General features: G+C 36.0%; 1 protein-coding gene across 2 annotated transcripts in view; it reads right to left on the bottom strand.

Annotated features, from left to right (window-relative positions):
• TTC21B (tetratricopeptide repeat domain 21B) overlaps window positions 1-22,902 on the bottom strand; it is a 78,200-nt gene that overhangs the window by 38,132 nt on the left and 17,166 nt on the right. For both annotated transcript variants that reach the window (XM_077883438.1, XM_077883439.1), the window contains exons 7-18: window positions 22,335-22,419; window positions 20,601-20,699; window positions 18,732-18,924; window positions 17,994-18,091; window positions 17,475-17,675; window positions 13,081-13,210; window positions 9,584-9,741; window positions 7,917-8,141; window positions 6,131-6,369; window positions 4,715-4,787; window positions 4,133-4,243; window positions 3,060-3,198 (exon numbers count right to left, since the gene is read on the bottom strand). In XM_077883438.1, coding sequence (XP_077739564.1) covers window positions 3,060-3,198; window positions 4,133-4,243; window positions 4,715-4,787; window positions 6,131-6,369; window positions 7,917-8,141; window positions 9,584-9,741; window positions 13,081-13,210; window positions 17,475-17,675; window positions 17,994-18,091; window positions 18,732-18,924; window positions 20,601-20,699; window positions 22,335-22,419 — 1,751 coding nt within the window. The remainder of the gene's footprint in view (window positions 1-3,059; window positions 3,199-4,132; window positions 4,244-4,714; window positions 4,788-6,130; window positions 6,370-7,916; window positions 8,142-9,583; window positions 9,742-13,080; window positions 13,211-17,474; window positions 17,676-17,993; window positions 18,092-18,731; window positions 18,925-20,600; window positions 20,700-22,334; window positions 22,420-22,902) is intronic.

Here is a 22,902-nt window from a genome sequence, read left to right as displayed (position 1 = left end):
TGACCCAGACTGGGGTTCTGAATATATTCAGAAAGTATAATCAACAGTCGGGGACCAGGGTGACAGCTAGGATTTGGGCTCTCAGCACGGCCAAGAGGATGAAGCTGTTACTGAGACAAAGAAGGCTACAAGGGGAAGAGATGTGGGGAGGCAGCTCAGGAATTCCTGTGCAGACAGGCCAAGTTTAAGATGCTTATTAGAACCCAGGTGCTACTTCTGCTACATGAAGGTGGGCGTGTCAAGGAAACTGAGCCTTACATTGCCGATTTAAAGACGGGGGTAATCATAATCACCTCAAAAACAAATGTGGACATTAATGAAATTATAATGAAATGCTCAACAAATATTTATTACGTGAAAGCATTTATATTACATAAATGTCATAAACTTACACCCATATAAGCAGAACGTGCCACTTGAATCTCTCTTTTTTTTTTTTTTTAATTTTTATTTATTTATGATAGTCACACACACACACACACACAGAGAGAGGCAGAGACACAGGCAGAGGGAGAAGCAGGCTCCATGCACCAGGAGCCCGACGTGGGATTCGATCCCGGGTCTCCAGGATCGCGCCCTGGGCCAAAGGCAGGCGCTAAACCGCTGCACCACCCAGGGATCCCTCTCTCTTCTTTTATAACCTTTTCAAAACTGCATATGCACATGTAAGGCCATCTGTAGTGTTTCAAGCAAGGTCTGACAGACCCATGTAAATATTTTTATGAAACTAATAACACTTTATATAGTAAATGCATCCAAAATCAGAAGAATTTAAATACCGACTTCATCAAAGCAAATTAAAATACCATTTTGAAAACCTAGGAAACGTACAGTGGGCTGACCTTATCATGTATCTGAAGACATTTACAGTGGATATGACACTGGCAAAAGCAAAATAACTCAGGGCAACAAAATGGAAGGTTCCCAGAAGCAGTCATACATATAAATAAGTTTATTATATGATAAAAGTGGCATTTCGATAAATGGCACTGAAATAAAATTGTTCTCAATTTGGCAAACTATATAGTAAAAACTGTATATGGATTAAAGCACAAAAATTAGAGTTCTACAAAAATTCCAGAAAAATATAAAAGAATATTTTTACAATGTTAGGATGAGGGAATTTTTTTTTTTTCTGAGCATGATAGGAAATTTGGGACTCAAAAAAAGAAAAGATTAGTATATGTGATAATTAAGTATTCTATCTGACTGAGGAAATGAATTCAATTGAAAAAACAGAACAAAAGGATAGGCTGGAAGAAGATGTCTGCAAATGAGTAACAGGTAACAGACGATGAATCAGAGGTTCAGGGTCGAAGACAAAGGATATGAACAAAAACATCCCAGAAGAAAATGTGACCTACAGACACAAAATGATGCCTAACCTCATAACCATCAAAGAAATGCAAATTAAAATGGTTTTCCCCACTATGAGCAATACTACCCAATGACAGGCCATGGTAGAAAGAACCGTGGGGCATATAACTCAATTCTAGGAAGCACACAGAGGTATGTAAACAAGGGCCCGGTCTCAGTACAGCCTCTAACTTCTTCAATCTAACTGTCTATCAACAGGGGACTTGTCAAATAAATCATGACATCAACATAGAGTAGAATGCTGTACCTGTGCTAAAGAAAATAAGGAAAGCTACATTTACCAACAATAGAAGCTATTAAGCGAAAAATGCCTACTGCAGATGGGTAGTATAATATGATCCCATTTTGGAAGGAAAAGCATGGTATGTAATTATGTGAGAGAGAGAGACAAAGAGGCAAGGTGGAGACATTAATTAGGATGATACACAAGGTAAATATGGTTTTGTCTGGAGAGTGGGGTAACAACTTTCATTCACTTCTATAATCTTTAAATTCTGACAATGAGTAAGCGCTAGATTTTATTTTAAAAATAAAGATCTTTAAAAAGCAAATTTGCACAAACTTGTAAGAAGGCAATTTATAAATTGCCAGTTAAGTTTTAAATCCACACAGTTTCTGACTTAGCATCTTGCTCTTAAGAAATATAAGCAAGTACATAACAACTAATGAGCTAGAAGGATATTTACTGGAACACAGTTTAAATCAAAAGAATGGAAAATCAACTAAATGCCCAATAACTGAAGGAAAGTATAAAAACACTTTGGAGTTCTAGAATATTACGACATCATTAGAATGATATGAAATGTACTAACATCAAACTATATCTGGGACATGTTGTCTGTGAAAAAGGTACAGAATGGGAAGAACAATACATTTGAAAGAAAAGTTATGCATACTGCACTTACATATTTACATATACACTAAAACACAAAAATGGTTGCCTCTAGAGGACAGTTTGAGAATAGGCAAGTAGAATTTACAGGAGAAATTGGGGACTTACATATTATACTCTTTTAGAGTGTTGAATTTTTTAAAAAACCTTAAAGAGGAGTAAAGATTACAAAATGTTTACTTGATGTATAAAAACATCAGATGGGGGATCCCTGGGTGGCTCAGTGGTTTGGTGCCTGCCTTTGGCCCAGGGTGTGATCCTGGAGTCACGGGATCGAGTCCCACATCGGGCTCCCAGCATGGAGCCTGCTTCTCCCTCCTCCTGTGTCTCTGCCCCTCTCTTTCTCTCTCTCTCTCTCTATCATAAATAAATAAATCTTAAAAAAAAAAACAACTTTAAAAACATCAGATGTAGTTACAATTTATTTATCTATCTATCTATCTATCTATCTATCTATCTATCTATCTATCTATTTATTTATTTGTTGTGTGTGTGTGTGTGTGTTGGTAGTTGCAATTTAAAGAAAATTCCCTTTATGTCATTTTGGAAAGTAAAGTATCCTTCCATCCTAAACAGCTAACAGAATTAGCTGTTTCATATATCTGTTTAAATTAGATTATTGAAATATCTTATTTTAGTGGAGTGACATGCTCATAAATGAAATAATCAACCTCACATATATAAAACTGAGAATACGAATACACATTTATATAATATAAAAATAAAATAGATCTGACATATCAGGTATGGTATATTGTTTTTTTTTTCCAAATCAGAAAGACTTTCATACCAGGTTCACGAGCTAGAGCATGTTGAAGAACTTTTTCTGCTTTGTCATACCATTTCAATTTTAATAAAAGCTCAGCCAGGTCACAGCAAAGGTAATTTTGTTGTCCACTTTTCAGAGCAGCTTCATAGTAAGTAATTGCCTAAACAAAAAGCATTTCAGTTAGGAAAATAAGGCAATGAGAATTGTGTTAAGCACTGATATTTTAGACATTCTATACTTAAAGCATATAGAAATTGGAAATACCCGAGGAGAAGCTTAGGCATGTACCTATTAGTTAAGCATACATTTTTCTTAGACAATCAAACATCACACAAGGCAACTAGCATTTCTTATGAAATGCAGCTGATGAAAAGTGTTGGGTGAATTTTTTTCTTTTTTTTTAAAGATCTTATTTATTTGAGAGATTGAGAGTAAGCGAGTGAGAGAGAGCATAAGTGGGGAGAGGGGCAGAGGGAAAAGAAGTAGACTCCTTGCTGAGCAGGGAGCCAGACACAGTGCTCAATCCAGGGACTCTGGGACCATGGCCCGAGCTGAAGGCAGATGTCTAACCGACTGGGCCACCCAGGTGCCCCTAGGTGAAAAATTTTTTTTTACTAGTTTTCTTCTAGTGGCCAGCGAACTTTATGAATGCAAATACTCTACCAGTCGTTGTATATATGTTTAATAGTACCAGGAAAAGAATAAGAATGTAACAACTAAAGGAAAATCCACTATCCCCACTAGAGGGCCGGTATAGCGCACAGCTTACCAAAACTGGTTCATCAGAAAGGACATCTATCATGCTTTGTCATATAATGAAAACGATGTAACCAGAGCAACTTCCTCATAATTGATTGGTTGCAGGGTTTAGGGTTAGGTTGCAGAAGTAAATTTTAGGGTCCAAAGAGTCTTTGTAAAATGCAGCGATGAAGAGACACTGAGAAAGTCTTTAACATAAATTCCAGTTTATGAATATAAATTTGGAGTTTACAACCATCAAGATATAAAACAGTGTTTGCTGAAGACTTCTCACAGAGCAGGGCTTGAAACATTTCATCCAATACACATATATTTCAAACACGTAAAGTACTTACCTTTGCATAGTTGTGAGTTTTGACAAGTGCTTTCCCAATTTTGCTTGCCAGTGTTCCATCTTTGGGATTCTGATTTAATGCTTGCTCATACGCTACTATGGCTTCTTCGGGCTAATGTTGGCAGATACAAAAAATAAGCAATGAATAAACAGCTGAGCTGGATCCCACTAAAGGGCAACATTTCTATAATTGAGTTCTATCCCTGGAGTATTCACTCAGTGAGACAAATAAAGCACATAGTTAAGTCTAGACACAACAATTTTAGAGAGGTGACAGTCACTAGTGTTACGTGTAACTCATTAGTAAACACTTTTCTAGCCAGTAGCTCTCTTCATTCTTCTGCTTACAAGAGACTCTTGGTTCTGATACCATCTCTATTTCAAATGATAGTGCTGAATTACTGGATCTCAATTTGAAAACAATAACTATATCGTAATGCTTATCTCCATTTTACTGTGATGACTGGATCATTAAATATTAAATAACATTTAATATTTAATAGAATATGAAGCTAATCACAATAAAAAGAGTTTTGATGTTTTTTTTAAAAAAATCTGAGTTCAGTAGCATCAGAAATTTTACCTCTTGTATATTCATGTATGCATCACCAAGGAGAAGAAAAGAACGGGGGCTGGGCATTCTCTCAGCAATTTCTCTAGAAATCAGACCAGCTCTATTTAGTACACTGAATACAAATATCTTCTAAACCAATTAAATAAAAGATAAGCTCACTTATTTCAATTAACCAACAGCCTTTAGAGTCCCTTCTATAGTACCAACAGTGTAACACTGTAGAAGAAAAAACAACCCACCTGTACCCACACCCAGATTGTTTATGCTAGATCAACCTTTTTTTCATTGAGTCTTTCCATTTTCTGAAATGCAGGTAACGAGTACTGGTAGACAATAAACATATAAATTCTCACTACACAGAAATAGGTTATTTGTAATGATGTGAAATGATGTGGGAGTGAAAGCACAAAGCTATGATGTGATGCTATTGTAACATACAGTTTCTCATTCAACTGGTCCGAAAACTATATGAGAAGTATAATTTTATAGATGATGCTAAAGAATTGAAGTCTACAACTAATGTGTCAGATCTTCCTGAAAGCCTATGCTTTTAACTATGATATTATAGAGCATCCAAAACAAATATCATGAGATGACGGCACTGATCTTTGGGAAACATCATAGAAAATATGGTCTAGGATCTCCAGTTCACTCATCTATACATGGGATGCTGCTCAGTTTCTTTGAATCACTCAGCAACCACAAAGAACCAGAGCAGCTTTCCACATTTTGATATTTACATAATATAGATGAACCTATAACTCATAGATGAACCTATAACTCACCAGCATTCTGCTCTGTTCGCAACAGATAAAAATGCTGATTTTCTCTTACATAAAAGTGTGCGCTTGTATGTTTATCTTTTTGTCTGGGGAGAAAAGTAAGAGCAACCTGTGGGGTGTGTGTGTATGTGTGTGTGTGTGTGTGTGCTGTGCATCCCAATAATTCCTAAGGGTACCAGTGCATGACACAGCTTTTAAAGTCCCTGCCCTTTCACCAAGGAAAATTTGGAATCCATGACCTTGGTGTATACTAAGCCATAGTTTTCTATTGCTGTTATGCTGAGCACTGAAAATGACCCTGAATTGTGACATCACACAGCTTTCTTAAGCTATTAAAATACATGTAACTGTTGCTCTTGCCCAACCCAAACAGGAAGATTTAAGGTCTAGAAATAACATCTAATGAAGGAGGACAGCTAAGAACCCTGAGTAAGCCACAGTCTGAAATAATTATTATCACTACGATTTATGTCTTTAGGGAGAGTGAGTTACTTGGTTAATGTGATTGCAGTTGGTAGTAGAACACGTTAAGGAAGCGGTCAATCAAATATCTGTAAAGCAGTTAAAAGGAAGAAAATATTAAATTTGGGGATTAATTTTAAGAAGTGTGTCAAAATACAGTGGGTTAAAAATAACCATTTACCTATAACAAGAAATATATAGCATTTTCTCTTTTCTATGCTTCAGATAAATATCTGCCATTTTCTCTTTGGCCTCTATGAAATAAGGCTGTTCAGCTGTAACATTCCGAAGCATGCTTAAAGCTCGCTCAACATCTCCTTGGGTCAGAGCCAAGTCTGCATTAGCAATGGTAACACGTAATTCTTCAGATGTCCCAGAAAATTCATGGATGGCATCTTGTAAAACTTTTGCTGCCTCGTGCTGTAAAGATAAAAGTTAAAATAACACTCTTTCAAAATATTCAACAAGTTCCATTGGAAATGGAGCTTTTCTCCTGACCCAGAATGAACAATAAGTGCTAGCTAGCACAGTTAGGATATTCATGAAATATTGACAGATTTTTAAAAAGTACAAAAACTTTAAAGCCCAAGACTAAATTCAGATGACGGTATAAATGTCACTCAGCTGGAAAAGTGTTTTTATGACTAGGACAATGGCAGTGGCTACACAAGAGCTGTGGCTACGGCAATTTAAGAAGAGTTTACTTTGCATCCAGCATCATATTCGTGCATTTAATTCTCACAGGGATCCTCTGAAGTAGTTACTATCATTATCTCCACCTTGCAGTAAGGAAATTGAAATTGGGAGAGTTAAGAACAAATGGCAGACTCAGAATCCAAACTCAGGCAGCCTGACCCCAGAGCCTAAACCCTCAGCCATGTTCACTACTGCCTCCTTGAAAGGATCCAGTCCACAATCATCCCCTGTACCCAATGGCTCTTCACTAAGTAGCAGATTACTTTTTTCCTTAGGGCAGGATCTCATTTCTGTTAGGCCTCAGCTCAATACATTACCTCATTTCCAAATCTGTACCTCAATGAATCTAAAATGTCACTTAAGATTCATCTCTAAGACATTCTGATTTCAGAAACGGTAACATGTGGGGAAAAAAGTGTATTTTAGAATCAGCTATCTATGGGAGAACTGGTTCTTCTTAAATATATATTTATGTTAATATATTAGTGAAATGGAAATTATTCAGAGATTTGGCAAGTATCTAGACACAGCCTTCTTAATTTCTACTAAAATATGAAAATAACTGATGAGCAACTGTTACAATCTAAGAAACAGATATGATGTGAAGTTCCTCATTACTACAAGGCTTTAACTCTTCACTCAGAAGTGCATGCTTGCTTGCTTGCTATTTATTATTACATTATATTGCTATATTATATTATACTATTATATATATTATTTTAAGTATTTGATTTTATGATCATCCTCTGAGTTTACCAAAGCTGCATTCATCGAGTGGTTCTTCTGTTCTCAACTGTTAGAATTTTAGGCTCGTATTATCACTGGATTCCAGGAGTACTTGTGTGTTTGTGTGTGTGTGTGTGTGTGTGTGTGTGTGAATCTTTTCAGGAGTCCACAGAATGATAACCATGTTATATTATTACCTCTTATGATAGCCAAGGTCATCAAATATTATATTACTATACACATTATATACATTATATTAATATTTTTTATGGTACATATTAAGTTATATTCCTGTTCTTACTATATTATACATATAATACTATATTGCCTGGTAGCTAATGAAAGTACATGGATACCTAAGGTCATCCAGGTGCAAATTATGTTTAACCTGCAGAAAGGGCATGATTTGGCACCAAGTGAGAAATAAATTTTCTAAGCTTTACCAGTTGGGCAAGAAAATAATTTCAGCTTTTTCATTTCCCACTAACATACATACTTGTAAAACAAAGTTCAGAGCTGAACCACTGAATTAAAATCTGACTTACCTGTTCTCCATTTAAGCGGTGGACCTCTACCAACTCAAGAAAGATTGATAAACGATGGTTTGCATCAACTTCGGTTTTTCTGTATTTTGATTTTGAAGAAGATCCAATTCTCCTCATTCCTGGTAAACTCATGGCCATATGCAGAGTTTTAATTGCTTCTGCTATTTCTCCCATTTTCTTTTGTGACTGAGCTTTTATCAAATGATATAAAGGGTATTCCCTCACCTGAAAAAATAATATTCAGAAATACTTCCTTAGAGTACTTACAACACCAACACATAATTTACAATCCACCAAGCATTAAAATCCCTGAGGATAGCCTATACATGAGGTCTATTTCTGTCCTTTTATTAACTTTCTGATCATTTATTGTATTAAATCAGATTCAGGCAATCTGCCACTACCTAGCATCTTCCTGGATAACAGATAAGGTCATTAAGGGCTTTTACCATGATAGAAGAGAAAATACAAAAAAACTTGTAAAGCTACCAAATATATTCTAAGAAATTTAGTTTTCAGGAAAGGAATTTATCTGGGACTTCTAGTAGCAATAATATAGTCATTAGATTTCCAGAAATACATTTTTTCCCTTTAATTTTTAATTTTAAGATTAAGATTGAAAATCTCAGAACACTTTAGCAAACTTGGTTTTACCCTCTGATATTACTCTGAAATACTTAGTAATGAAGCTTCTGTCTTTATTTTGGCTATCAAGTGTATCAAGAAAAAAATATGAAAATGACAAAATGAACGAAGGAGTCAAAGGCAGGAGATAATCCAGAATGAGGTGATATGGTAGCCATGTAATGTCTAGGATGGCTACAATCATCCTTAAGGTCATGGCTGTAAGCCTTAGGTAGGCATCACATTTTCTGGTGAGCTTTGTGTAAATTCTCATGCTTCTGTTCTCTCGGAGATTTAGATCCACTGGGATGGGATACTGGCACTGGGATTGCAAGTGCCACTAGTCTTGAGAACTACCGACCTAAGAAGCAGGCACTATCTTCTGCAAATCCTGAATTGTCCAGTCCACAGAAGGGCCCAAAGCAAAAGTTTGAGAAGCTCATCCATGACTCTAGGTAGTTCAGGAAGCACCTGAACCTATGATTTTCCCTAATGATATGGGATGTAACACAGAATATCCTGGATAGAAATCTAATGTGTTTACATCCTCAAACCAAATATGAACTTTCAAAATGCTAGGTGCTCTTTGATGATGACTCTAAAAAGTTATTAGAACCCACAATCCAAGACAGAAACAAGCAATAAAACAGAGTTCTTACACATAAAAATATTTGGCATAATGCTCTATAGTTTACAATCATCTTTATATACATCCATTACCACATTTAATGCCTACTATAACTGTAGGGTGTTATTATATGAATTTTATAGAGAAGAAAACAGGTTTGGGGGGGGGGGAGAGAAGTGGGAAAACCAGACACTGACCCCCCAGGCCTTGTCTCCAAATCCATACAGCTTTTTAATTACCCCACAGCTGCCTCCACTTTTTCTCCCACTGTTTGTGAATCCAAACTTTTTTCCATTAAAAATGCATTTATTAGCAAAACATTATAGGCAAAAATACAGAACAGCTGCATATGTAAACACTTGCTAAAGGTTCAAAAGGGTAATATGTCTTATCCATCTGAATGTGGAATACTTACCTTAAAATTATAGCTCAAACAAAGTTCAAGTGACTGAGAACACAATTTGAATTTTTCCTGAGACAAATAAACCTGAGCTATCAGGAGATGAGCATCTGCATAAGAAGGACTGTGTTCTAGGCAATGCTGCAGGTTATTGTAAGCTGCTTCTATGTCACCTAACAAGAGAAACAAAGCATTATAATTCATATGGTTGAAAGATTAGAGATGTGAGAGAGAAGAGGGACATGAGTAGTTTATATAGTTCCAGTGTTTAAACCTAAAGTCCTCTATTCATAAGGCAGTGACGTAACCCCTACCTGCCCCAAGTAGCCTCTTTCCGGTCTTCATGAAAAGAATATACCTGTAAGTCAGACCAGTCATAAGGAGCAAATCAGGGAAAGCTGTGAAAGGATCAATCATCATCACTACTGAGAGGACTATAAATATAAATATTCTATTTATGTATAAATATAATATAAAGGACTATAAATGTACCTTTATTTTCCCGATCAAAAACCTTTTTACTTACAAATTCATTACAGTAAGTTTTGTGAAACACAGACATTTAAGTGGCTAGAGTTCTGTACTATCATTTATATTAACAAAGAGGACATAGTCTTATAATTATCCTTGGCCAGAAATTTACCATTGTATAAAAACCAAAAAAGCATAAGGATATATTCCAGACATTCAGAAATATGAGCTATTGACTTAATATGCCTTTAAATGCCAACTGTAATAGCCCATGTTTTGGACACACGTCATCTGTATATCTGGGAGTCGTAGGTGGAAGAAATGATAAAAATTAAAGTGACAGGGATGGTGAATTTGTTCAGCTTGGGCTGGGAGATGGGGTAGAAAGAGGCTCTTCAGAGAAAGAAGAGCATAAACTCTAGGTCCTAGAAGAACTTCCTAGTGATGTAACCCACAGCAATCTGCCTAAAACCATCTCAGACTGGCGTTCAGTAGACATAGAGCCCAGCTCCCCATTCAACCTTGCTAGAAGCACTGGGGAGGAACAGACCCTAAATTACTCTCTGTTCCATTACATTCCTCAATCTCACCTGATATTTCAATAGACCAAACAAGGTTTACAGTTAGGGCTTCCAGTTCTCAAAGGCCCAACCAACCAATGACTGAGTCCATTTAAACAGAAAACAGTTGTCTGAGACAGAGGATTAAGGCAGAGGATTGGGCTGAGGCTGCATAATACTTATTAAACAGAGTATCAAAATTTGCCAATCAACTATCAACATATTAAATAATACTGGATTCTTTTTAGTCATGATACAACCTAACACTCAAGAACTGAACAGGTGGAAAAGGAAACAGGAAGGTTAAGTGTAATAAATTGGTGTGCAAATTACCACCCCCATGTTCTTTTATGAGGAAGAGGATTAAGGAGATAACCTGAAAGTTACTGCTAAGGGGGAAAGTACAGAGGAAAAGAATCAGAGTTTAAAAATAGGAGACTGAAGAATATGAAGACTGTATAAATAATTGAGATCAGAATTTTTGTTTCTTTTAAGGGTGATGGAGGGGGAAAGATGTGTGGTTAGTATTTAGAAGGTCACTACATACTTAAAAATGAGAAATGGGTAATCACTGTTGTAGAAAATAGCCATATAAACAACACATCAACATCACATTTTTATCTAAGAGTAGCCCAATTTCCCTTAAGAGAAAAATGAAAGAACACTGCTGTCCTGCATGTATGTCTTTGTTACGGCCCTACGTAACACAGAATTTGGCTGGCCTTTGTCCCAGGTTCCTGGGAGAATTTCCTGAGTGAGAGGAGTATTTTTGCCGTTTGAGGTTGGCTCTGATCATTTACATAAGTGAAAAGATGAATGGTAAGCCCTAGATAGCTTATGTTAAGAATGTGACTCAATGGGGACTAGCCATGCCAGAAAGACCAACCATGTAGAGGGTTGGGGCCTGAACCACATGCTATCTACCCGAACTGGGGAGCAGGACCCTGGGGATCAATCATGTGCCCAATGATTCAATCCATGCCTATATACTGAATCTCTACTAAAAACTCTAAGCCTGGGGTGAGCTTCCCTGGTTGTTAATGCTCTCTATGTAGTGTCATATACAGTTGTGCTGGAGAGTTGATGTGTACTGACTCTACAGACAGTGAACAACGGCAGCTTCACATTTGGGACCCTCCTAGGGCTTTGCCCTGTGCATCTCTCCCTTTTGCTGGTTTGGATTAGTATCCTTCTGCTATACTACAACTCTAATTGTAAATAGTGATTTCCTGAGTTCTAGGAGTCATTCTAGTGACTTTGAATGTGAGGGGTCATAGAAACCCCAAATTTGTAGTCAGCTAGTCAGAAGTTCATATGGCCTTGGCAATTGGCAACCCCAGAACTTGCGGCTCCTGTCTGCGCCCTTAGCCTATGAACTCTGGTCCAATTCCAGGTAGTTCTGGGTTGGAAGTCATTGCAGTTGCCATCTTATCAGGATAATGCTATTCGGACATATGCCAGCACTATTTCAAATGAATCAACGCTGCTGTTTTTAAAAATGGGGTCAACATACAAGACTTTCATTTCCAGAGACTTTGGCAATTAAGAATTAACTATATTGAGACTGATTTTTATCAATTTTCAAAATAACAGATGTCCAATAGATTAATCACAGAACTCAAAGTCCCAGTTTAATTACCTAGTAGATAATACCATTTCAACTGAAAGGAAAGTAGGAATACCACGTGGCTCAACAGAACCTAACCAGAAGAAGGTAGTAGAGAGCCATTTTACAACTAGAGGTTTTTTATTGATACAAGCTTTTAAGATCATCTAGGTTTTTTTTCTAACAGTTAAAATCGAGGTCCAAAAACTTAGCAAAGTCAATCTTTTCATTCTCTCCATTACATATAAGAAATAGTTGTTTAGGATGATACTTTATTTTTTTGGATGATACTTTTAAATTGGCTTCTACCCCTTATGATTTTACACACTTAATTTACTTTGTGTGGCATTCATCTAGAAAAGGTACATAAATATAAGCCCCAAAGGTTGGTCTATTATGTAACAGTCGCACGCATGTTTGTGTCCTAAAAGACTAAGGTTATATATCTGGAATTAATTTTTTAGCTATACATAATCACAGAAACTAGACAGGAATTAATCAATACATTTCACAAAGACCCAAAACCTGGTAAAACTTTGCATCTGGCTATGCCAATGAGGTACTAACTATAGACTAAAGACTATAAATTCTCATTGTCATCTAAGTATCACCTGACAGACTTTTTTGTGAGTGGTACAACTGCATTTCCCCAGCAATTCACTCAAACAACAAAAGTTTATAGTAATTTTTAAAGAATTAAATAGAAAAGATTATTATGCACTTTTATTTTGGATTAAAATGATTTATTTGTCCACAAGTAAAATGCATTTCATGGGACTTTTCTCCATATATGTGGAGTGCTTAAGTTTATTTACCCTTGTTTTTGTCAACATCAGAATAAAAAGGTTTTTTTAAGTTTTTAAGGTATATCCTACCTGACAAATATTTCGCTTTTGCTATTAGGAAGACAGCTTGCTGAAGACCTGGTACAGTTCTTACTATAGTCTCCAGGACTGAGGTACAACGTCGGAGAAGTGGAGAAAGAGGTTGCCCAGGACTTGCAGGCTAAACAAAACAAATTAGCATATTATTTTATGCGTTTATTGTAGTATTGAGCTAAGAGTGAACACATATTAAATTTTAGTATAACTGGCAAAACTAGGTATTTTTCCAAAATTTCTGTTATTCCTTTTTGCACAGTATCTTTATTATACTGTAACTAATACTATGTTATCTCCCTGGGATCTATGAACAGATCATGTAAATAATGGCTTCTATTCAACAAAATAGTCATGAAATTATTACACAATTACTGATTTGATTAACACAAAAGGAGCATGTTTGTTCATTGTGAAGGAAACATATTCAAAGTAAAGATAATTGAGAAGCAGAATTTCTTGCTGGAATTGAGAGCCAAGGCAATGTGAATTCTAAGTGTAGACCTGCCTTGTGATTTATTCAGTTCAGTGACTTACATCACCCCCTGGAGTACCATAAAATTAGTTTCTAGAAAATTCTTTTCTTTCCCTCTAGTAGAAATCAGAAGGTAGATTTCTGTAGTACACTTCATGCGTGCTACACCGAGTATCTCATACCTGCACATTCTCTACTTTTCAACCTGGCACGCTGAAGGCCCACAAAAGTTTTTTTTTCTTTTTATTAATACGCAGTGAATATGATAACTTAATCAATATTAGGACATATATTGTTTTAGTGGCTGTCTACCCAACCAAGCTGTACCCAGTGAATACAAACTCACAAGCTACAAATGTTTGCTTCTTTTTTTTTTTAATTTTTTAAAATTTATTTATGATAGTCACAGAGAGAGAGAGAGAGAGAGAGGCAGAGACACAGGCAGGGGGAGAAGCAGGCTCCATGCACCGGGAGCCCGACGTGGGATTCGATCCCGGGTCTCCAGGATCGTGCCCTGGGCCAAAGGCAGGCGCCAAACCGCTGCGCCACCCAGGGATCCCACAAGCTACAAATGTGATCTTAAAGTTTAAGTGTCAAATCCTCCTTCTCTTGGCTTTGCCCTACCAATGCTGATTTCCTTATCTGTAAAGCAATCTTCCCCATTGTCCTCCTGCACCCCACAAATACAAATTGTTAGCTAGAGTATGGTCTCTTACTGTCAATCACTCTACAATGCGATGTTGTTTCTGACAAGAGAGTACCTCATCTCTTCACTACATTGAAGCACGAAAAAATGCACGCTCAAAAGGAATTTCAAAATATGACCAAGTGCCTAGAACACCTCAACTTCTTTAAATTTCCACAGCACTTTTAATCTAGTAATAAAATTGAGCATTCTATAATATCTTATACAACTCCATAGTAGTTTCACAGTTTGTTCTGCTTCTTTTACAGGGCTAGGATCTTTAATGTGCCTTGAAGATTGGAATTTTACATGTTTTCACACAGTAATGAATACAGAGTAAATTATTTTTTCAGTGTACTTGAAAACAGTGAAAGTATAGGTGATAGTGAGGTTAAGGTTCTTTGCCATCTGCTAAGAATTACTTATTGAAAAAATATTACTTTAGGGATCCCTGGGTGGCGCAGCGGTTTGGCGCCTGCCTTTGGCCCAGGGCGCGATCCTGGAGACCCGGGATCGAATCCCACGTCGGGCTCCCGGTGTATGGAGCCTGCTTCTCCCTCTGCCTGTGTCTCTGCCTCTCTCTCTCTCTCTCTGTGACTATCATAAATAAATAAAAATTAAAAAAAAATTTAAAAAAAAAAAGAAAAAAAAAAAGAAAAAATATTACTTTATTAGAGAACCATCATCATTTTTTACTGTAAACTTTCAGGGAGGTTGATTGTGGACAATCCCTAAGCTAACAGCTGTTTGATTAAAAAAAAATATATATATATATATATTATATATATATGGGGCAAGGAACAGAGCTGGACAGACAAGTCTGTCTTTCCAATATTTCCCCATGAAAATGACATGATAAATGCTAATTAGGTGTCATCATGCTGACAAAGGTTATATTGTAGGAACACAGAATGTTTTGGACTAGGGACACAATTGGCACTTAACACATTGTTTCTTGCTCCACCTACAATTAATTTTTAGCATAGCTGCCAGGGAAATCCTTTTAAATTGCTGAGTCAGATCATGCTAGAAATCAAATTGAGGCCAGGGGACCAACAACAACAACCTCTAAGGCCCTACGTGGCCTGCTGTCCTCTGCTGTGACCTCCTCCTCACTCCATCCTGGTCACATTAGTCTCCATGAGTCCCTTTGGGCCGCTGTGCAACTGTTTCTGTGCCTGAGACAACCTACATCATATTTCTACCTGAACTCTTCAGGTTTTTGTTCACCTTTAAGCATCTCAATGAGGCCTAGCCAGACCATCTTACCTAAAATTACCAACCTCCGACCCATTCTGTTATTTTCCATTATATAACTGACTTGAATATATTATCTGTCTGCTCCTACTAGATATATATGCTTCGAGAGGGCAAAGGCTGTGGTTTACTCCTACACAACCACCTCCCCAGCTCCAAGCAGAGGCCTGGGTACTCTACAAGCATTTATTTTTTTATTTTATTTTATTTTTTTTATGATAGTCACAGAGAGAGAGAGAGAGAGGCAGAGAAGCAGGCTCCACGCACCAGGAGCCCGACATGGGATTCGATCCTGGGTCTCCAGGATCGCGCCCTGGGCCAAAGGCAGGCGCCAAACCGCTGCGCCACCCAGGGATCCCTCTACAAGCATTTATTGAGTGAATTCTGAAGGCTGCACAAATAGTGAAAAATGAATTCCAACTCTAAGCAACTGAAAACAGATCATAACAGGGGAGCCTGGGATCAATCTTAGGTGTTATTCCAGAAGGGTTAATTTATTTTTCTTTCTTTTCAAGTATTTATTTAAATTCTAGTTAGTTAACATTCTGTACAATAGGGTTTCAGGAACAGGATTTAGTGGTTCATCACTTACATGTAACACCCAATGCTCATCACAACAAGTGCCCTCCTTAATCCCCATCACCCATTTAGCCCATCCCCTGCCCATCTCCCTTCAGCAACTCCTCCATCTGTTCTCTATTCTTAAGAAGGGTTAATTTAAAACAGAAGATGAAAGTCTGGAAAAGGACATGGTGCTCAAAAAAGCAACATGGCTTCCCTAAAGAAAGGCCATTATCCTCATCCTTGTTAACACCTTTATGGAAGCTGTAAATCAGGGAAAATGCTAAGAAGACTATGCTTTTAACAATGAAGTATTTGATACTACCGTTATGATATTCCTGTGCCGAACCGTGAGCTGAGTATAGTAATGTTAAGGCGTCTGCTTACTGTCTGTAATAAGAGTGCTAACGATCTACAAAAATTTCAACTGAAGTCTCTGATAGTAGAATAAAAGGATCCATTCTCAGTTCTACTCAGAGGTAGGTAAGGCAGATGGCAGATGACAATAAAGATCATATAAATAGATGATAATCAGGATCTAAAAGAATATGGTAACCTGGAGTTACAAGATGAATCTGAGGAGATAAAATTTCATAGGGATAAATATACAGTCTACATGTGGGTCCTAAATTATATGAATAATAGACCTAGGACTTACATCAACTATTAATTCAACAGGGGTCGATAATGAATCACAGAAAAAAGCTAGAGAAACATCCAGAATCAGGGAGGCAGAGGATCTGCCAAGGTCAAACCCGTATACGCAACAGCGCGTGAGCTGAGAGCTGACTAACAAAATGAAGGCTACCCTCAGGCTCACGACCAGGGTTCTAATTAAGTCACATAAAAAATAAATAGCTAAAAGCCTGGAATTGTTTGGGGGGGAACATGAAAACTAATTTCTAAAATCCAAAGGTCTGTTTTATGAATGAGGAATAATTCTTGCTTTGGCAAAGTAACAACTTGCTCTGTGCCACCTCAGAGAGCAGGACTACCAGGAAAAGGGTGAATTTTTTTTATAAGACAAAGTTGAGTCTGGCAACATAGGAACTACAGTGTAATAGTCATAGTCATACAGTAAGAACTGCATTTTTGAGTGTACTCAGAGGCTGGATGGGCATTTGACGTGGATATTATGCAGCACATTCAAGTATCGCAAGCACATCTGAATTAAAAGACTTCTAATATTTTTTCTGAACTTAGGATTTTAAGACTTTATGAACTACGTGTGAATATTTGTAAACAAATACATTTATTATTTGATAGGAGTCAGTATAAATATTCTGATTTTAAAACTATTTCAACTAATACAGATACCAATATTGCCACTGTCAAATGCTGATACAATCTAACATGTGACACCATGTAAATGATGTTGTAAATATTTCCACTGAAATTAAGTCCCAGAATTACCTGCATTGGACAGAAATTCAGATATTCTGTAATAATTTCCAGCAAGAAATCAGGATTTAGGCTCTCAAAATACTGTATGCCAAGTGGTAAATCTTCTAGCTGTGAAAAATGAGTGTCCAGAACATCGTTTAACAAATTAATAACTTCTTCTCGTGGTTTATTTTTCTTCATTGCAAGAATCGCACGTAAATAGGTTAATTCCTAGAAATTAAGTAGTTGTCATTAATTATCCCATTCAGTTGCAAAGCCGTTTATTTCTACTTATATTTCAAACGTATATGAAGTGCTATTTATGTGCAATATTTGTTCAAATTCAAGTATTAGCTTGGACAAACTTTTAGAATCTTACACGAGAATATTTAAAGTCTAATTATGCATGGAGGTAAGTTAGTAAATGCAATTATATATTAAAATTTGTATATATTAGTCCTTAAATCCATTACTAGTACTAAAATTTAAAATCTTGTATTTTATAAGCAGTAGCTAGGATCTACCATCTGATAAAATAAAACACTGTACCGGAGATTTTCCAATAGACTGCTGAATTTCACTAAGGAACTCTAGCTGCTGATCTGCGTCCTGTAACTGTCCTTCTATTAATTGACATCGGATAAACCCTAAAACCAAACAAGACAAAAATAGTCAAAGTCCACATCAATTCAGCCTTGTACACTTCAAACAATAAAACACATTTCCCCCATAATATATTAAAGTATTAATACATTATCATAAACTATAATACATTCAAGTAGTACTACCTCAGATTCTTAAAAAAGGAAAAAGAAGAAATGAAAAGAAAATGGGCAGCTTTGTACGCAAATTAAAATCAGGTAGTAAGAAATTCAGAATTTATAGGAACTATCGCATAAAAATATATTCTCTCAAGATATTATTTAAGAAATAAAGACTTTAGTTTTAAAGATCTGTGGGGGGCAGCCTGGGTGGCTCAGTGGTTTAGCTCCTGCCTTCAGCCCAGGGCCTGATCCTGGAGACCCGGGATTGAGTCCCACGTCGGGCTCCCTGCATGGAGCCTGCTTCTCCCTCTGCCTCTATCTCTGTCTCCTCTCTGTGTATTCTCATGAATAAATAAAATGTTTAAAAAAAAAAAAAAAAGATCCGTGGGGTATTTTTTCTATTGTGGATAATGAAGGACATTTTAATTTTAGAAATCCACAACATACATCTTTTTAACAGCAGGTATTAAAAGGAATTGTTACTTGCACCTATCTGAAGAACATTTATAAACAGCTGTCATACCAGCTAGCGCAGGAATATTAGTTTCATCAAGTGTTAGGGCCGTCTTATACCACTTCAGTGCCTCTTTAACTTTTCCTTGTAAAATCATTTGATATCCAAGTTCTGTAGCAAATTCTGATTGCTGAGGGGTTAAACTAAAAGCTCTTTCCAGTAATGTCTGAATTTTTTGAAGAATGAGTTGACTTCGCCCACACTAAAAAGAAAAAAGAAGTTTTAGACTAGAAAGTCAAACATTTCTACTCAGGTGGGAGGATTATTTTTTCCTAAAGATAACGGATTATTTGTATTTCATAGAAATAGACTTAAAATTATTTAATAATAAAAACCTAAAACTTCTCTATTTACTATCTAGACAGTACATACAGCAAGAAAGTTTATATCCCATCAGAATGAAAGTCCTAATGAGCAGTGCTTTTAAACAATAGCTTTTTGAAAAGTATACTCTAATGATGTTGCTGCACAAGTATATTTTTTAGAACTGTCTCATGATTGTTTTACAAATTAGACAAGAAAATTGTTACTTTAAGTTTATATATATATGTGTGTTTTTATATATTTTTACACACATAAATCTATATTTATGTCTATATCTAAAACTATCTATCTATCTATAACTCTAATCAAAATACAGGACAAGGATTTGTTTTTCCCCTAAGGAGAAGGTACGCCACCAGGGAAAATATTTTAAAAGATCACGTTAGAATTTTTGTGAAAAAAGCTTCAACTATGTTTCCAGAAATGGCAACTCTGCTAAAGGAAGTATGCAATGTCCTAACATAATAACTTTTAAGAGTAAAATACTAGGGCAGCCCCAGTGGCTCAGTGGTTTAGTGCTGCCTTGGGCCTGGGGTGTGATCCTGGAGATCCGGGATCAGGTCCCATGTCGGGCTCCCTGCATGGAGCCTGCTTCTCCCTCTGCCTATCTCTTTCTCTCTCTCTCTCTTTCTCTGTTTCTCTCATGAATAAATTAAAACTTTAAAAAAATTTAAACAATAAAAAAATAAAGATCCTTTCTTCCTTCAATTATATATTTAGTATTTTACCTACCTGTGTGTACTGTTTTCCTTATTTTTTTCCTAGTTTAATTAAGAACTTTCCAAACCTCTCATTCCTTGTATTGGTTTTGAAAGTCTCCTATTCCATTCCTGATTATCTTCTTATTGGATGTTGTAATAAAAACATTTCTTTACTATTGTATATTTTTTAAAAGAACAAGATCCCAACCAAAATTGTCTGTTACCCATGTTAAAACTTCTTTTCAAATACAATTGACCCTTGAATAATGCAGGGTAGGGTGCTATCACCCACATACCACCTCTTCCCTCACTGTTGAAAATCTGCATGCCCAAACACTTAATAGCCTACCACTAACCACATCTTCCTGATAACATAAACAGTCTACTAACACATATTTTGTATGTTATATTATATATTCTTACGATAAAGTTAGAGAAAAGAAAATCATATGAAAAATACTTTACAGTACTGTACTGTCTTGACTGAAAACACCTGCATTCAGTGGATTCACACAGTTCAAACCTGTGCTGTTCAAGGGTCGACTGTAGTTTCAAAAAACAAAAGAATAATCCTACTTATAAATCCTATGCTCTGAATAAAATAAATGACTTTCCATTTCCTTTGGAATTTCCCATTTCCCTATCCTTAAAGGCTCAACAAGCCTCCATGATGCCTTCTTCTGGTTGAAAATCATATCTCCTCTGAACTGACTTTTTAAGGAATGTATCACACACTTATATATGTATGATATTTTCATTCTGGGCCAAAGGCTCTTTGATACCTCAACCTTTGTGACTTATTTTATATTCCCAGCCACAGATAACAGAGCTGTTGCATATCAGGCACTCTTACAGTTCTGCTGAAGGCTAATGTGATCTTATAAAAAAGTTGACCATTCTGTGGTTCCATGGCATCCAATGCACTTTCTAAGTTTTCCAGCTTGGTGGCAGCCTAAAACAAAAGTATCAGGATAATTTTAAAACAAACTACGATAAAATGAATATATGACATATACACTAATAAATGTTAATATTAAAAAATCTTTGCTTTTATAAATTCCCTCTTGTCCAGTGAAATCTTCTATGCTGCGAAATGTATTAAAAGTTCTTTTAAAAAGTTCAAGAATTATGAATAAGGAATTGAGTTTTAAAATGTGTCTTTTACCATTTGCTTTGACGTGGATGGACCTGGAGGGTATTATGCTGAGTGAAATAAGTAAATCGGAAAAGGACAAACATTATATGGTCTCATTCATTTGGGAAATATAAAAATTAGTGAAAGGGAATAAAGGGAAAGGAGAGAAAATGAGTGAAAATATCAGTGAGGGAGACAAAACATGAGAGACACCTAACTCTGGGAAATGAACAAGGGGTAGTGGAAGGGGAGGTTGGCCGGGGGGCTGGGGTGACTGGGTGATGGGCACTGAGAGGGGCATGAGCACTGGGTGTTATGCTATATGTTGGCAAATTGAACTCCAATAAAAAAAATTTTAAATAAAATAAAATAAAATAATAAAAAATAAATAAAATAAAATAAAATAAAATAAAATAAAATAAAATAAAATAAAATAAAATATGTCTTTTAGGGGTCCCTGGCTTGCTTAGTCAGAAGAGCATGCAACTCTTGGTCTCAGGGTCATGAATTCCCACTTTGGGTAGAGAAATTACTTAAATAAATAAAACTTAAAAAAAATAAAATAAAATAACCCTATGTGTTTTTAAAATATTTGTTATTGAATGGAAACCTTTGGGTAGGCAAAGATATCCATAATGCTCAATTAACTATATATGCCAAGATCCCTCTTCAATAATTACTTCATGACACACATGAGATATCCACAACAACATATAAACATTGGCATTATATGAGATCAGATTTTGGATTAACTATATAGTCTGGCTTATATTAAAATATTCTCTAGAACAGAAAAATCATTATGACACTGTAAGTAATTTTAATGCCTGGAAAATTTACTGAAGAGTTGCCCCTGGTAAAATTCCTCTAGTATTTACTGAAGAACTTCTTAGTTAGTTGTTGTCACATTTAACAATTTAACCAGACTAAACACAATTCAAATCTACTACTTGTTATACTACTATTTTGTGACACTGTTTGCTTCAGACTGGGTTTTGGCATTCCATAATGCAGTACATAATCACTACTAGAAAAATGTGTATCTTATTATAAGGTCCAGTGGGATGTCATCCTAAGCCCATTTAAATGATGCAAACTCAAACTGTAAAAATACTACAAATTATATTTTGAGTACACATTCTTTCATACCTAGCATTACCAGTTACATTAATCATGTAGATTACTGGATGTGAGTTTTAATGTAGAAAACCACTTATGCTTTAATTAATGATTTAAGGAATTTTCAAGGTATTTTAACTATTCCGTTATTTTGCTTTATTAGTTGATTTAAGAAGCTCATCAATATGTTCAAGTGTATTTCTAGGAATCAAGTAAAACTTACCATGGCACACATTCTGAAAGAGCTCTTCAAGGTTCTAATGTATGTGCAGATGTGTGTGTAACTACATATTTTTTTAATACAGGAAACTTAAATAGTACAATACAACTTACCTTCTCTATATCCCCCTCCCTGCACAAATAGTAAAGAGCCAGGATTCTTAGCGCTTCCACATTTTGATTATCTTGAAGCATTAACCTGCAGAAATAACGTTTCACTTAATGTTGAAATAGCTTAATGTGTTTTCTTTCATTTGAGGGTTTGAAGAGTCAGTTTTCTGGTCAATTCCCCTGTCTAAATAGTAATTTTAATTAGTAAAATAATATATCTTTTATTAAGATTACCAACCTCATTATTTAAGCTAAAAAATACCTCTGAATCTTAATCTTTAATAATATTAGTTTTAAAAAGATATGAATAAAAAAAAGATATGAATAGATTGTATCAGTCTCTTTAAATCCTTTGGCGATCCTAAATAAAGTATTAGTTTACCATATAAAACAGTATATTAAGAGAATAATTTGGGAGCACCTGGATGGCTTAGTTGGTTAAGTGTCTGCTCAGGTCATGATTCCCAGGGTCCTTGGATGTAGCCCTATGTCAGGGACCCTGCTCAGTGGGGAGTCTGCTTCTCCCTCTCCCTTCCCCAGCTCATGTTTGCTCACTCGTGCACTCTCTCTC

Source organism: Canis aureus, chromosome 34, assembly GCF_053574225.1.
Source record: "Canis aureus isolate CA01 chromosome 34, VMU_Caureus_v.1.0, whole genome shotgun sequence".
Taxonomy (NCBI): Eukaryota; Metazoa; Chordata; class Mammalia; order Carnivora; family Canidae; genus Canis; species Canis aureus.
Note: the sequence above shows the minus strand (reverse complement) of the source record. Positions and strands in the feature narration are given on the sequence as shown.